This window comes from Gopherus evgoodei, chromosome 1 (genome assembly GCF_007399415.2).
Source record: "Gopherus evgoodei ecotype Sinaloan lineage chromosome 1, rGopEvg1_v1.p, whole genome shotgun sequence".
Taxonomy (NCBI): domain Eukaryota; kingdom Metazoa; phylum Chordata; order Testudines; family Testudinidae; genus Gopherus; species Gopherus evgoodei.
The window spans coordinates 1,988,231-2,003,885 of record NC_044322.1 but is presented as its reverse complement, the minus strand read 5'-3'; the positions used below and the strand labels follow the sequence as shown (position 1 = coordinate 2,003,885).

At 55.4% G+C, this 15,655-nt stretch overlaps 1 protein-coding gene across 6 annotated transcripts in view; it reads left to right on the top strand.

Annotated features, from left to right (window-relative positions):
• STIM1 (stromal interaction molecule 1) overlaps positions 1 to 14,122 on the top strand; it is a 191,050-nt gene extending 176,928 nt beyond the window's left edge. For 3 of the 6 annotated variants that reach the window (XM_030555814.1, XM_030555806.1, XM_030555799.1), the window contains 3 exons: positions 112 to 192; positions 4,738 to 5,122; positions 10,797 to 14,122. In XM_030555814.1, coding sequence (XP_030411674.1) covers positions 112 to 192; positions 4,738 to 5,122; positions 10,797 to 11,346 — 1,016 coding nt within the window. In that variant the 3' untranslated portion in view covers positions 11,347 to 14,122. The remainder of the gene's footprint in view (positions 1 to 111; positions 193 to 4,737; positions 5,123 to 10,796) is intronic. The other 3 variants (XM_030555833.1, XM_030555824.1, XM_030555843.1) reach the window with 3 other exon arrangements.
• The last annotated feature ends 1,533 nt before the right edge of the window (positions 14,123 to 15,655 follow it).

Below are 15,655 nucleotides of genomic sequence, written 5' to 3'. Positions count from 1 at the left end.
TGAGCCGTTCCAGTCCCGTTCGGGTTGAGAATGCTGCTGAGTGCCAGTGATGATTATACCTGTAAATCAAACTTTTCTCTCTCCCTTTCAAACCTGATTGGCTAACCCCAGACGCAGCCTGGCTTTTGGGGCGCAGGTTCAGTGACCGCTCGTCTATCTCCACGGAGGATCTGTCCCTCTGGAAATACCCTGGTTTGGTTCTCCTGGTTTTTTTTTTTCACCCGCTGAACTAAAATATATCCACAATTTTTCCAACTTTTTGGCACAAAAACTAATTCACACACTCTTCTCCCGTGAGACATTAGCAACTTTACTAACCTCTGGGCAGAGTCTGCTGGGATGAAGAAGAATTGCATGTTAGCTCCTTCCTCCTCACTTTGTGTTTTGGATTTTTAAAACCAAGGTTTGAAAGGCAGTTTTGGTCAGGGCTTCAAGAGTAATGCTGCTCCCCTCCCCCTTCCTAGAGGGCTCAGAGTATCAGTGACAACAGTGCTCTCCCTCTCTTGGGGTGATGTCAGCCACAGAGTTGATTGTTTTGATGCTATATACAGCACAGTGGAGACCGCATACAGCTCCTGCTTGGAGGGAACATCTCAAGCGACTCCCCACTTCCACTGGTTAATCCTCCCTCAGTGTTATCACGATACAGAGCCTGTCTGTGTGTGATCGCGGAGGGAGAATGTGGAGCTTCCTGGAGATCTGCCTTTAAAATATAAGAGGCTGGGGTGATCCTGCTAATCAACAGAGTAGGGAGCAAGATACCAGATGGTTACGGTTTCATCCACCACTGGCTTACATCAGTGGAACTCCATTGGCTTCAGTGGAATTATGCTGGGGTAAACCTGGAGTACCAAGGCAATAAGCCAGGCCCAGAAAAGCAATCAAGGCCTTTGATGGACAATCTGTTCATATTTATAAGTCCGAGTATCCTCATGTAAAATGGGGACAAACTAAGGTTGTGAGTTACCCTAGGCCACACAGGGTATATGTACAGCAGGGTAAACACTTATGGCCGGCCCGGGGCAGCCCACTTGGGCTCGGGTGCTGGGGCTGAAAAATTACTGTGTAGACGTTCGGGCTCAGGCTGGAGTCCTGGCTCTGGTACCCTCCACCCGTGCAGAGCCCCAGCTGGAGCCCGAGTGTCTACCCAGCAATTTTTAGTCCTACAGCCCAAGCCCAAGTCAGCTGACCCAGGCCAGCTGCGGCTGTGCCGTAGGGCCTTTACCACCATGTACATGTACCCACAGAGACAGAGGCAGGATTTGAAACCAGGAGCCTTGATTCCCCGTCCCGTGCTGACTACAAGAGCTTGGTAAACAAAACCCAGGGACATGACAGGAGTGTAAGGGACGAAGTTGGGAGACGAACAGCATTAATAGATTCCAAGGCCAGAAGAGACCATTGTGATTATCTAGTCTGACCTTCTGCGTAGGACAGACCAGGGAACTGCCCCAGCATGGAGGAGGGGAAAGGCCCGGAGAGGAGGATGTGTCCCAGTAAGGAAAGAAAAGCCCTCAGTTCCTCAGGAGATCTGGAATCCCACAAACATATCCTCCTCCTCCAGCTGTGTGATAGAAAAGGTGCTCCTCAGAAGGCTGAGTAAGACCCCACCCGGGCCGCTTGACCGTGCTGGCATTGGTTCACATCAGCAGAGCTCCATTTGAAGAAGAGGAAGGTGTATAGCCTGAATAGCTCCCAGATCTGGCCCCTTGCTGCTCTAACTCTCTTCTCCGGCCACCTACCTGATGAGTGTTTCAGGGGCTAGAGATTTAGCTTCCATTGTAGCTCCACGAGACTTGATTTATTAGGTTGATTTCAGTTCAGGATCCAGCAGGAAAGAAATTCTAGAAACGTTTAGACTGCTCAGTCGAAAGGGGGCCTCTGAAAGAATCACTGGTTGCAGAGAGTAGCAGTAAGGGAACGGAGACCCTCATCAGTGGGAACCTCCTGGAGAAAAGCGTGTGGCTAACCCTGAGAGTGTTAAGACAGCAGTTTGTTTGGATTATTTTTGTTGCATTTCTTACTGTACAGTGACATTCCCCTTATACTGCACTATACCTAGGCAGTGATCACTCCGGAATCTGTACATGTCTGAATCACAGGATGCCCTGTTCTCCTAGCTGTGGAGTGAGTTTGACAGCAGCGTTTTGCTGGTTCTTCAATTCCCAAAAGAGCTCTTCCTGTACTTCACTTCTGAGCTTTTCTGTCCATTCACCTTTTTAACATCACTGTCTTATGTGTATGCGTCTTTGGACACCTGAAAGTTTTGAAACCCCCTGCAGAGGAAACATACAAAACAGGACAGCCCAAAGTGCCACCCAGTGACAAGTGTAGCCACCGTCACCCTTGATTGCCGTAGGGAGATGCAGCCTATGGAATGCTGTGTCCCAGCATGCAATGCTCTGTCTTGATCTCTGTGGCCATTGCAGATACCAGAAGTCGCTGCAGGATACATCCTTACTGAAAATGGGGGCAAGACTCATCTGCTCCAATTCAGGCAAATGAGGGGTGTACCTCAGCTGGGTAAAGTTCAGGCACCCTGGATAGAAGCTGTGGTGTTTTAAGGGATTTGGGGCTTAGAATGGAAGAGCACAGAGATGTAGTAGTGCCACCAGACATCACTGTTATGCTATAAAGCTGTGCAAAATTACTGTCCGCCAAGCACAGCTCCACCAGGGTTGCATTTAGCAAGCAACAGTTGAGAACTTCCTGTGTCACGTCCTAGCTTCTCCTCATTGGAGCACCGAGTTGGATTGGGTAGGGTCAAGGAGACTGGAAATCAAGAAAGAAGGGGTGGTGACCTAAACATTAATGATCCTATATGTCAATATCATGAACTCTTTATTTTAAGGATTCTGGTACTCAGCAATTAAAAAAAAAAAATTCGTACGGAAGTTCAGGCAAGAAATGCTTTGCAGCTTATAATTACCACATTAGAAATGCATTGCAACTTATAATTACCACATTAGAAACGCATTACAACCCAGAATTACACACACCAGCTAAAGCAAGCTTTGAATCCACAGCTGGGAATGGTCAGACTTTGAAGGTAGTCATTTCCACTCAGTGCTGGTTCCTGGGCATAAATTTATAAATGATCAGTGTGCACTGGATAAGGATTTATCTTACAAGTGCTCTCCACTCTCAGAGGGTGAGAGTTACCCTTTGCAGAGGGACTGGCTTATGTCCCAAGTTAGACTTCTGTGCCTAGGCCATGTGCTGGCCTCCTGTCCATGGGCGAATTTCACCCCAAGTTGGTTCTACTCTGAGAAATGACTTGTAATGCCCTCCTGGTGCTCCATGTTTATCAATGTGCAGTGCCTTGAACAGCAGATATAGGTAGCGCTGCTTTTTCTGTCTTTTGGCCTGGGGAGCACCACTACTAGTCTGTGTAGGTTTTAGACTGTGCTTGTCACTGGAGCATCTGAACAATTACTCCTAGATCCTGCAGGCCAAGCTCTGCCCTCAGTGACACCTGTGCTGCCCCACCGCTTTCAGATTATACTGATTTGTCCGCCTGTAATTTGGCCTCAGAACCTTATTCCAAGAGACGCTTTCGATGAGACTTGATCGCAGTCTACAAGTACGTGCAGCACAAGTCTGTTTAATCTAGCAGACGCAGGTACAATGAGATCCAATGGTCAGAAGCTGAAGCTAGAAAAATCCAGACTAGAAATAAGGTGCAATTTTTTGAGGGTAATTAACAACATTGGAACAATTCACCTAGGGGCTTGGTAGATTTTTCATCACTTGAAATCAGCACACTGAGATTTGAGGCCTTTCTAAAGGATACGCTGAAATGAAAGTTATGGGCTTGATGCAGGGAAGAGTGGGTGAGGTTCTCTGGCTAGTGCTATGTAGGAGGTCGGATTATATAATCACAATGATCTTTTCTGCCATTAAAAGCTGTGACAATGCAGGAGAAAGAAAGAAGCCAGGTTGACTTTCAGAGCCTAAGATGAATTTGATATTGGAAAAAAAATCTTGCAAACTGAGCACCCTGGTGTGAAAAGGGAACTGGCTGATGTCATTTTTCAGAGCAGATCTGCACTTGGTGGGTGTAAATGATGAAAAACTGTAACTATCCCTACTAACATTGGTTAGACCAGCTGATACATCTCAAAAAGTACTCCCTTGTCTTGCACTGGGCATCTCAGCCGTCCAACCCTGCAGACAACAGCGCACAGGGAAAGCACTGAGAGATTCCTGCACCTTAAGGGAAGCTTTCCCTGTGCTTCAGCTGAAGTGCAACGGTACTTAACCAAAGGACAAATCACGCTCTCAGCAGCAAAGGGGTAAATCTGGAGCATTTCCTTGGAATCAGTGCAGATACACTGGGGTAGAACTCGTATCAGTAAAATCAAAATCAGACCCCTTGCTTCAGTCTCAAGCTAGTAATATAAACCTCTGATAGTGCACACTCCTCACTGGTCACCTGTGACAAGCACGGGGATCAAATAAGGAATGTAAAATCCTGTTTTTCTTGGGCTGGTCGTTGATCGAAGCAGAAGCAAAGACATAACGCCTCTTCTGTATCAAATCAGCACAGCTCCCGGCACCCCAGATGGGGTGGGGTGGCTGAAAGGGCCAAAGCGGTGCTCCATTGGCGTAGAGTTTGATTTTCTGTGATCTGTAATGCTGACATGGGATGGTGGCTTTATGCCAGTGCAGCCTGGCTGGTTTAGTGCACAGGTTCTTCTCCAGCTGCAGTCAGTGTTCTCTTCTCTGTCGTTACAGCTGCCCCCTTGCCGAGCGGTGTCCGCCAGCGCGTCGTGGACCCGCAGCACTCCCTCGGATCTCAGAGGTTGGTAGAGAGTTATGTGCATGGCCAGAACGAGCCGGGCCAGCCTGCCCATTACCTGCCAGGCAGAGTTGCTCTCCGTCGAATACACAGCTTCACTTCTGGACAGTCTTTTAGTTCCGACGCTCATGGAACCAGCCCAGCATCTGCCACCACCACCTCTTGCTCCTCCACCACCACTGCACCTTCTTCTGCTTGCCATGCCCACCCTATCTATTACCATCACACCTCCTCCTCTTATATCCTCCAGCTGGACTCCACCCCTGACCTGCCCCCTCCTGATGTCACCTCGGGGATTCGCTGCCACGCTGAAAGCTTTGGGTATACCGCCCCTTCTTTTCTAGCTCCCTCTAGCCTGCCGTGCCTCGGGACTGGTGCTTGCTGTGGCGTTCTTCCTCTTGGAGTCCTTGTACCCTTTCCCTTCGGGCTATAATCGTTCCTTGGTTTCTGCAGCTTTTGCTTCCTTAGCCTCTCTCCCATGTAAGCGGAGCCATTTTAGGAGCTTGGTCCAGTGCCTCATCTGTCCTCTCGGTGGTGATTAACCAGTGAAGTGCTGTGGTTTTGGGTGAGAATTGCCTGTGTCTCCGAATAAATCAGTCTTTTATTTGGGTGCTGTGCCTGCGGGAACAAAGGTAACACGACTAATCAAACAAACACTGACCTGATTTGAAACCTTGTCTCATCTTTGGCTCTTCCCAAGCAAATTGCAAATGAGTGTAAGTGGTTAGCTCCTGGCGAGTGCTGCTGGGAGCACGCGGCAGGAGCTGAAGTGCCCCATTGTGTTCAGGGGGTGACATGGGCCAGCAGGATCCAGGGAAGTTTTGCTCAGACTGACACTCTCCTTGGTGTCTCAGCAATGGATGGCCGAGTGATGAGTGTCGCAGCTGTAGGTTACCAGCTGTAGTCTGGTCCATGTCCGTAATGACTAGGAGGCAGTGATGGCTGTTCGATGGCCTATGGGAAATGACTTAGTGCCTCCAATTCAGACCATCTCACTGCTGATCAGAAGCCCTGTGAGCAGTGTCAGCAGAGAGGCTTTGGGAATTGAATGTCGTCTTCTTCCCTAGACAGGGTCTTTCTGGAAGATGGCTGAAGCCCACTGTGACAAGAGCTTGTGCTGACACTGCTCATGTTCCTAGCTGTTCTGTGGCTGAAGCAGAGGATTCCACTTCTTGTGCTGCACAGGGCGCCTTCCGCCACAATTCAGTTCATACACAATGAGTGAAAACAAATAGGAAAAGCTTCTCCGCTTATCGCGTGGATGTGTCTTGAGAGCACCTTTTGGGTCATGGGATTGAAGATAGCAGGCAGAGAACCTACCACTGTTAGATTAACTTCCAGCAGGCCCTAGTTCAGGACAGAAGCTGCTCTTAAACACAGTTACGGAAGGAGTATGGTCGAGTGCTTAGGGTCTGGGACTAGGGTTCTGGGTTCAGGTGTTCTGGATTCTCTTCCAGCTTCTCACTTCTCTGGACTCAGTTTCCTCATCTGTAAAACTAGGAGTTCTCTCCTAGCTCAGTGGCAGCGTTAAATAATCAGTGAGTGGCAAATGGTTGGAGATCGGAGGAGATGCTGGAGAAGTGCAAAGCACAGCCGACTGCATTAGTAGTAGTTGCCCTTCTTATATGTACTGCCCAGGATAATTAACTTATCCAGAACTTTCCACAGCCTGGGCTTCAGCTGCCCGACTCTCACGCCCTGCCTTTGTGTCTCAAAGCAGATCTCTCCGAGATGAGTGCTATTGATTCAGTATGTTCCTGATGGTCCAGAGCAACCTCTGAGCCACAGGCCACAAATCACAGCTCTTGTAAAGCACGAACTAATCGTGCATTTTAGATGTGTGCATTCTGGAGCAACAAGCCTTGTGAACATTCATGTGGGAACGTGGCCCTGCCCGTGCTCCATAGCGGGTTATTAAACAGCACCATCTTGGCTCAGTTATGGCTTGTGGAAGGGGAGCAAAGAACCATTTGAATATAATTTAGGTGAATTGCTTGCCAAATTTCAGTCCAGTCGGGCCTGTGTCGTTTGACAGGTAAAGGTCTGGAAACAGCTTCCATGGCAAGGTACAGCTCTGAGTAAGTTCTTACAACCGAGTGTCCAGTCCTTGGAAAAGGGGGTTATGCTAGGAGCCTTGATGTCAGCTTGAAGGGCAGTTTGTCACGAGAAGCGGCATCTTACTCTGCAGAGCTGTTTGCTCCTCTGTGCAAATGTGCGTGTCTGCTGGCCCTACAAAAAGCCCAGGCCTGCAGACCCGTAAGTCAGAGGCAGCAGGGGGCTTGGCTTGATCCTCAGCTCCCTGGCGGAAATCACAGTGGTTGCTTCTGACCCTGGCTCTGTCATTTTCGGTGAAAGAGCGAGATTTCGGATTTGTTTCTGCTCTGTGCCCAGGGAGGAGACCTGCTGGCAAAAGGGCACTTCCTTAGCAATGGACACCCCTGCCCCATTGAGAATGTCTCCTGGAGGGGTAGCCACCAGAGCGCTCTCCAAAGCAAGGGCCCGAGGTGGGAGGAGAGCCAGGCAGTTAGGCCCCCAGGCTTCATTCGCCTCTTGTTTCATTTGCATTTGTGTCAGATTGCATCTTTTTATTGCACTTCTCTAGTCCTTTTGTCTGAGGAGCTCAGAGCCCCTTCAAGACATCAGTTGAGCCATGCAACATCCCCAAGAGAGATGAGCATGACATGGGGATACTGAGACACAGAGCCCCCCCACCTCTGAGAGTCAGTCTGGAGTCAGGAACAGAACCCAGCAGTCCCGGTGACAGAGGCGGGTACCGCCCCAAACTCTGTGATATAATGTATGGCTCCTTTTAGCTCCAGCAACGCCCAGGAGACAGCTGCCGACGAGCCTTTGCCAGGGAAGTGTCTCTGCCAGCCTCTTCCTTTCCCCTAAGGAAAGAGAGAGTGAGTAGCTCTGGCACTGCATCGTGCTTAGCCATCTGCTTCCTCTATGTCCCGCAAATCCTGACAGACCCTTCTCTAAAGGCCGGGCCACTGGATTGACTGTCACAAACTCCTCACTCTTCACTTCTCTTTTGCAATTGGCTTCAGAGGACCTGGTGCAAACAAGGTCAGCGCTGTTCTGAGTTTGGAGACTGGTGTGTGTCTTTGAATGCTGACATTCAGGGATGGGGGTGGTGGATGCTCTGTGCACAGAGGTTCTGCTCTCCACCGCCTGATCCTAAGCTGTGCCAGTGGTTCTCGTGTGGTGGGGAGGGGGCGGGAGATGGAGTCTTCCGCCTGGGTGCCCTTCGTCTATAAGGTGGGAGCAGGGGCTGTCAGAGACCTGGTGCCAGAGCCATTAGATGGGGTGGGGCAGTGGGAATTAATGATGGGGCTCCCCAGCGAGTCGAGGCCTCTTCTCAGTCCCAGACTGCTTGATGCTGAGAGCAGCAGTGTAACCAAACAGCAGGTCAGGCCCAGCTCTGCTGTATCAAAGCTGTGTGACACTGCCGTCGTGCACTGCCTGTGTAGAGCTGGGCCCCCACTGGCAAAGGCAGGGAATGGAAGAAAGGAAAACAAGGACCATATGTACTGGATGGGGAGCCAGGCGCTGCTCTGGCACGCTCAGGCTGAACGGCCTTGAATCCATCCGTAGAAAGGTCAAGAGTACCTCATCCAGGGCCTGTGTGACACGGGCAATGGAAGCCCATTGAGAGAAAAGCAATCAATGGGCAGCAGAAACCGGGGCAGGCAAGGATCCCCCATGTGTTCCACCTTTCCCCTTCCATTCTTCCACATTCTGCTGCCCATCCTGTTCCTGTGCCCCTCCCCTCTCTCATCCGTCCCCGGCACTCGCCAGACCTGGACTAGTGAGTTAGGACGAGTAGGTGAGCGTAGGAAAGAACATGCAGCAATCTGTAAATCAGACATTCATGCCCTTGGCCTCACACTGTCAGCCACGTGGCTTTGGTGCCTGTGAACACGCTTGGCCGCATTTACAAGAAAAGTCAAACACTGTAATGATGCGGCGAAGACTCGCAAAAACAGGGACCCAAAGTTAAACTCGAGAGTCCTTATTTTGGCACCCAAATCTGTGACCTGGTTTTCCATAAAGCTGAGCACGTGGCTGCTCCCACGGGAGTCAGTGGCTGGGAGTTTCTGACTCACAAGTCCTGTGAAAACTAATGGAATTTGTGGTCCAAGTCATAGGGGTAAATCTCAACCACTGACTCCAAGAAGAGCTGCTAGGCATCCCAGCTTTCAGAAACCCAGGCCACCGATTTGGTTCCAAAGGAGGGCTCGGCAGTTTAACTGAAGGCACCAGTTTTTGAAAGTCTTGGCGTGTGTTGGCTTCAAGTGGCTGGTTCAGGAGCAACAGCTGGGCAGGATGGTAGTGCCTAACCTCTCTTCTTCCCCTGCACACTTCCTGCTTCCTTCTCTCTCGTCCCTCTTGTCTCTGGATCCCTCTCTCCTCCTGACCTCCAGCCACTACCGAGGGATGGATGGTTGGTTGTAGTCCCTGGCTCTGAAGGCGTGGGGAGTGGATCAAGGTCCCTGGGGCCCATACCAAAGGCTGCCATCACATGCGGGTCTTGCCCTGTGAGAGAAGCCTGTGCAGGGATAGGACGTCCCAGGTGAAGCCCTAGCAGTTTCATCGAACAAGAGCATGGTCCACTTGACCTCTCATTACACAGAGTCCCGTGAGTCCGGCAGAGGGTTTTCCAGAGCCAGCAGGGGTAGCTGTGGAGCCTGCTGGCTGCAGCAGTGTCGGGTGAACCCATTGCACCCTGACAGCTGGTCAGAACTGAGGGTGCAAAGGAAAACTCGTGGCTCTGCAGCAGTCCCTGCCTTCTCTCTCCCTTCTCCTTTCTGCAAAGACCAAAGATCCCCTGAGGATTGGCTCACCACTGGCCAATCCCTTCCCAATGCAAGAACTAGCAAGAGGCTGGTGGCACAGACCCCTGTGCAGTCTGGCTGGCAGGGCCAGTTGTGCGCCAGGAGCGTTCATTCAGGCATGGCTTTGCGTGGGAAAGCCTCACCTCTAATTGTGACGCTTGCAGTTAGAGGTTTGCACTGGCTGCCTCGGCGGTGGGGTGAGGGACAGCCAGGCGAACGCTGTCTGTCTTAGGGCTGCAGACTTCAAGCGGAGGGGGGCTGTGCGCGCACCTGCAGGCTGAGATAATGCAATGGGATCCTGCTCTGTTCAAATGAGACCTGGTGCCACAGCCGCATGTATCAGGGCATCAGCACCATGCAGTGGCCCCTGGAGAGCAGCACTCACTCTGCAGGGAGATCCACTCCTCCGTCCCGCTCCTTCCTCTCCGTTCACGGCAGTCCTAAGGGAGAGCTGTGGGGTTTGGAGGGTAAAGTCACAGGAAAGGTTTAAGTACCGTTACCAGAGAGTGGGGAGCTCCCTGCCCAGGCAGGGTCTCAGCCCAGGCAGAGCTCACCCAGCTGGAGGAGCTGCCTGGCGCCGCCGTGTCTCTGGTGGTTGTTACACCTCTGTGAAGGGCTAGGTGGAGTGAAGCTGAACTCTTGCAGCTGTCTGAGCCCAGGAAGTGCAGGGCTGAGAGCTTTGCTGCTGCCCAATGGACCAGGTCCCTCTGTGCTGCCCCCACGGCCCCTGCACTGTCTGACAGTGGAGTTTCTCCCTGGCCCAGGGTGGCCAGATGTCTCAATTTTATAGACACAGTCCCAATTTTTGGGTCTTTTTCTTATATAGGCTCCTATTACCCCCCACCCCCGTCCCGATTTTTCACGCTTGTTGGTCTGGCCACTGTACCCTGGCCTTAGGCCCAGCCCTGATTCCAGATGCAAGGGTGCACCCCTAACACAGACAGCGGTAGAGCAGGATGAGGCCCAGCAGGAGCCGAGCAGCAGGACTGGTTTGCTCCGGAGGCTTGTTGCAAGTTCTCCCTGCGGAATAACACATGGGAGAGTTCCACTGTTAGCTGGGCTGAGCCATGGTGCATGGGTGTGCGTGTGTGTGTGCGCGTGCGAGGCTCCTCTGGGCACGGGACTCTGTCGTGACCTCCTTCTCCTCCCGCCCACAGAGACCTAACTCACTCCGACTCCGACTCCTCCTTCCTGTACATGAGCGACCATCAGCGCATCCCAGGCTCTGCTCCCAAGCTCCTGGCCGCCAGGCCCCCCCTGCTGACCAGGTCCGCAGAGGAGGCGGCTTCAGGCCACCCTGCCGGCTGCACCCCGACCTCCAATGGAGGCAGCAGGCACGGCGAGGCCTCCTCGCTGGGGGCGTTGCAGGAGCGGCTGGCCGAGAGCCCGGTGGTGGCAAAGAAGATGATGATGCTGAACCATGGTATGGAGAAGTCTGCCAGCCTCGGGGAGATCAGCCACCCGACAGCGGGCAGGCAGAGCCACTCCGATTCCTCCCGCTCACACAGCCCCAGCTCCACCGAGCCCGACACGCCCTCCCCCATCTCCGACTCCAGGCCCAGCAATGCTAAGAACACCCGCATCCCGCAGCTGGCCGCCAAGAAGAACGCCGGGGAAGAGGACAGCGGCTCCACGGGCGAGGAGACTGACTCCAGCCAGGGCAAGAAAAAGTTCCCCCTAAAGATCTTCAAAAAGCCCAAGAAGTAGGAGGAGGAGGAGGAAAGCCAGCCACTGACCCAATCCATTGGGCAGGGAGGGGCGGGGCCCAGAGCCATAGGCGAGGGCACCTTCCCACCCCTTCCAGGAACCACATGGGTGGGGTGCTTGCGACTACCCGCCCCTCCTCCCCACCCCCAGAAACCCTCTGCCTCTCAATCAAGTCATGTAAAATCTGCAGGGGGAGGAGCTATTTAAACGTATTTATTTCCTGACATGGAAACCAGCCACCCCTTCTCCCTCCCTCCCTCCCTCCCTCCCGTTCAGTAGCCTCCTGCTTTGCTGTGCATGGCTTCTCATGACTTCTGAGTGCTCCTGCCTCCACTCGGCCACACGGCAGTTAGGGTTTGTTTAATGAGCTTTGATTTTACCCCTTTCGGCTTCTTTGGGACTCCTGCACGTGTGGCTCCTGCTCAGCTTGAGAACCCCACCAGGGAAGGGTCCCTGTGGGCCAGACCCACCGCTTGCATCTATGCACCCCCAGGGCTTTGGCTTCCCTCTCGCCTGGGCCGGGGCAGCGGCTCGGGGAGGTCAGAGCCTAGACCTGTCTACTCAGGGTTGAATCCGCTGCGATCTATTCGGGTGAGCTGCCTCGTCTGTGGCTTTGCAGCTCTCTTGGGTGGGCAGCATAGGGCACTTTGGGACAGACGCCCCGTGGCTGGGGTGATTGGAGGAGGATGGGGCTTATGCGTTTTTGGCAGGGGAAAGCAGAAGGCGCATGCCAGCGAGCGGGTTCAGGGCTTTGTGTGGAGAGCACGCAAGGGCCTGGCCGGTGTTTCTGCATTCAGGAACCGTGGCCAAGTCTATTCTAGGCACTGTTTGTTTCTTTAGCTGGCTCAGGGGATGGCTGCAGCCTGCCGGATGGGGGCCTGCTCGGTGAGGATCCCCCAGCAGGCCCTGCTCTGTCTCAGCCTTCCCAGCCTCTGGAGCTGGAGCTGGACTTCCCTCGGCCAGGGCCAGGCACTGGGCAAAGGAAATCGGGTTGGGGGAGGCGGGTGCTGCGAACCCCAGATCAGCTTCCCACCGGGTCCAAGGGCCGCAAGCCATCTGGGGACAGCCAGGCAACTTTACTGAGCTTCCTGGGTGAGTCGGGCCAGGCTTAGGGCTGAGAGGATAGGCTGCTCCCGGGGCCTGGCCCCAGCGGCTTGGGGGTGAATGAGAATTCCCCTCAGGAATATTTGGGGGAGGGGCTGAAATGGCTTGGGGGGGGGTCGGCTCTGCTGTGTGATGGCTGTGTCCGAGGAGGGACTTAGCGGTCCTGTCCCCGGGGGTGGTTCTAATGCTGCCTGGCCTCCGGCACGTCCTCCCTGCTGTGATTGCTGGGGGGGTGCCACAGTGAGAGCAAAATGCCAGGCTGGGGGCACGCGGTGGTTTCTGGGCAGGGACTCCCGGGCCGGGCAGAGTTCTTACTTCCCAGGGCAGCTTCAGGCAGGCTGCGTCTGCCCCTTGGGGCTGGGCTGCTGGGGTGGGAGGAGCATGGGGAGGATGAGGTGGAAAAAGGTAGCTGGGGCGGGGAACCGGAGCTGTCTCTTTACGGCTGGTGGGACACCTGCTGCGGCCACACGGCCAGGGAGGGGCGATTGGCCTCGCCACGCTCTGCTGTGCCCCATGGGGTTCCCCTTTGCAGCTCTGCCCCGTTCAGACTAGAACCAGGCCGGAGGGGCCAGCAGCCGAGAGCCCCCCCGTGCCCCCAGCTGGAGCAGTGTCGGTGATCGATTGACCCACTGAATTGCTACCTCGACGTGGACGGCTGGAACCTGTCTGCAACCTTCACTTGAAGGAGAGCACCCAGCCCTCCCCACCTGTGCCCTGCCCCCCATGCCCGATCCCTCCCCTCCATCCCAGATTGGGAGGGCCCAGGCGTTGGGCCCCCACCAAGGAGCCCCATGGCACAGGGCCTGGCGTTCTGTCTGCTGGCTTGTGGAGGAAGCCTGTGTTCTCAGGGGGCAGTGTGTGTGGCGGGGGGGCGGGGGAAGCAGGGCTGACTGCAAGGATCCCTGGGGAGGGGTGGGGAGGAGAGGGCTGGCTGGGGCCTTTGCTTGGAGCTGGTGTAATATATGGGGTGTTGGGTCTCCAGGAAGCGCTAACGAGATGACTTAGAGCCGGTAGCTAGACAATTATTGTTGCTTTGAGAGAAATGAAAAATCCTCTACATTGATTAAGTGCCTGCGATTCCTCACTCTCCTGCCCCCCCTGGCTGCTGCCGGCCACCGTGTCACCTGCGAGCCCCAGCGAGAGGAGCCAGCCCTCATCCTGCTGGACGGGCAGCGGCCAGCTCGTGCCAGCTAGCCTGGGTCCCATGCCCTTTCCTGACGGTCCGTGGTGGGAATTACGCCAGCTTGGGGCTGGGCCCGATCCATGCAGCTTTGATGGCGCTGGGTGGTTTCAGAGCAGCTCCGCTGTCTTGGGAAAGGCCCCCACACCCCGCTGAGAGCAGCCTTGGGGCCTCGCCTTGCCGCAGTGCCCAGCTCCCTCCCGGCAGTGGTTCCAGAGCAGGGTGGGAAGGGCCCCAGGGAGGTGTGTAGCCCAGGCCTGGGTGTCTCACAGCCCACCCCCAGCAGGCCCGAGTGCTGTGCCGCTTCCTCCCTGCTCCGAGCACAGCCCGTGGGCAGGGGGCCCCAGCTGGGCCTGGTGCCCCACGCCGCTGCTTGCTGGAGAAGGTGGTGCCATTTATAAAGCAGCAATTGTGCCACATCTGCCAGGTCGGATTTGTTTTGTCATTTCATAAAACTGTTTTCAATCCAATAAAGCATGTAGGAGATTTTGAGTGGGGGCTACGGGTCTTGGCTGGCTCAGGCGCTGTCGCAAGGAACGGGTGCCCGCCAGCCTGCACCAGGCACGAGAGGTCGAGCCTCAGGGGCTGCGAGGCCCCCACGTGCAGCTCCGCTGCCTGGGCACTCGCCGGTTTGCAGCCTGGTATGATCCCCGCAGCCCTTCCCCTAGATACACACCCTGTACTGGGGGTGGGAGGATGGAAGGAGGCTGCTGAGGCAGCACTGATGCACTGGCAGGGGCTGGCACAGTTACTCTGAAATGTAGCAGGTGAGGCCCCAGGGCAACATAGCAGCTGGGGCCATGGGGGTGCATGTTAGCATCCCCCCCCATGACACAGGGCGGGGGGGGAAGGGCTCCCCTGCCTGCCCCCCCCACATCACTCACAGGGGTGTGACCCTATTAATGAGCCAGCCCTGGACACACTGCCAACTGTCTCGCCTCTCCCAGGTGTGGCAGGGGCACTACCCCTGCTCCCCCAGCAGGCCAGGCCCAGGGTAGCCTGCACCATGAGTAAGAGGTCCTGTAGCCGCTGGAGCCCCTGCCCCAGAGGATCCTTGCACTCCTCCCCCCCCCCGGGAGCCTGTGCCCTGCAGTGGGGAGGGCCGGGCTGGGCACGGCTGCGGGCGGCCCTGGTACAGGAAGCTGCAGAGATAAGTTCAGTGTCAACCCGCCAGTGGCGGGGGGGCTCAGACCTGGTGCAGCCAGAGCCCAGCTGGCAGGACCAGAAGCATCTGTCTCCCCCACTGGCCCCGGGCATGAAAAGCCCTGAGCTGCCTGCGGTGAGCGACTGGAGGCGCCTGCCCACGTGCCAATGGCTGGAATGTCCAGTCTAGTCCTGCCCCGGTTACACTGTGCTGGGCCTGGCCGCCTTTCCAGGAGGCTCTAAAGCCTCCCACAGGGCCGGGAGGAGCCGCCCCTGCCCCTGCCCCCACCCCCCTGGCCCCAGCCAATCCCCCCCAGATAGTCCTTGGGGCAGCTCGACCAGGCCTCGGGCATACGGCTGGGCTGGGGATACAGCAGCTGTGGGAGGTGGAGACCTGGAGCGGTGCCCTTGTGCCAGCAGGTCTCCTCCAGCGCCAAGAGGTCAGCACTCACCCCCAGGAGCCAGCGGGGCACCTACAGCGCCAGTTTGGTGAAGGGCTGGCACTGGCCCCTGCCCAGCAGGAAGAGCTCACGCCCCTCCTTGGGCAGCTGGGCTCCAAGCCCTAGGGAGAGGCCTGCCCCCCCTCCCGCCCACGGGAGCCCAGCTCCGGCCTTTCTCCCATTCACTGTGCGCTGACTTGGCAAGGAGGCACCCAGCACTTCACACAGTACTGCAGCCTCCCAGCGATTCCCCCATCCCTGCAGGGTGTGTGCGTGTGTTGGAGGGGAGGCCGGTCCATACTGCTGTGCAGATCAAGGCCCAGCTGGACCATCGTCCCCCAGACTGACACAGCCCCGCACAGGGACCAGGCAGCACCATCCCCATGGCGGCCACTGGGGCGACAATAAGAGACTGTCCCGCTCTGTTCGGGAATCACCAAGC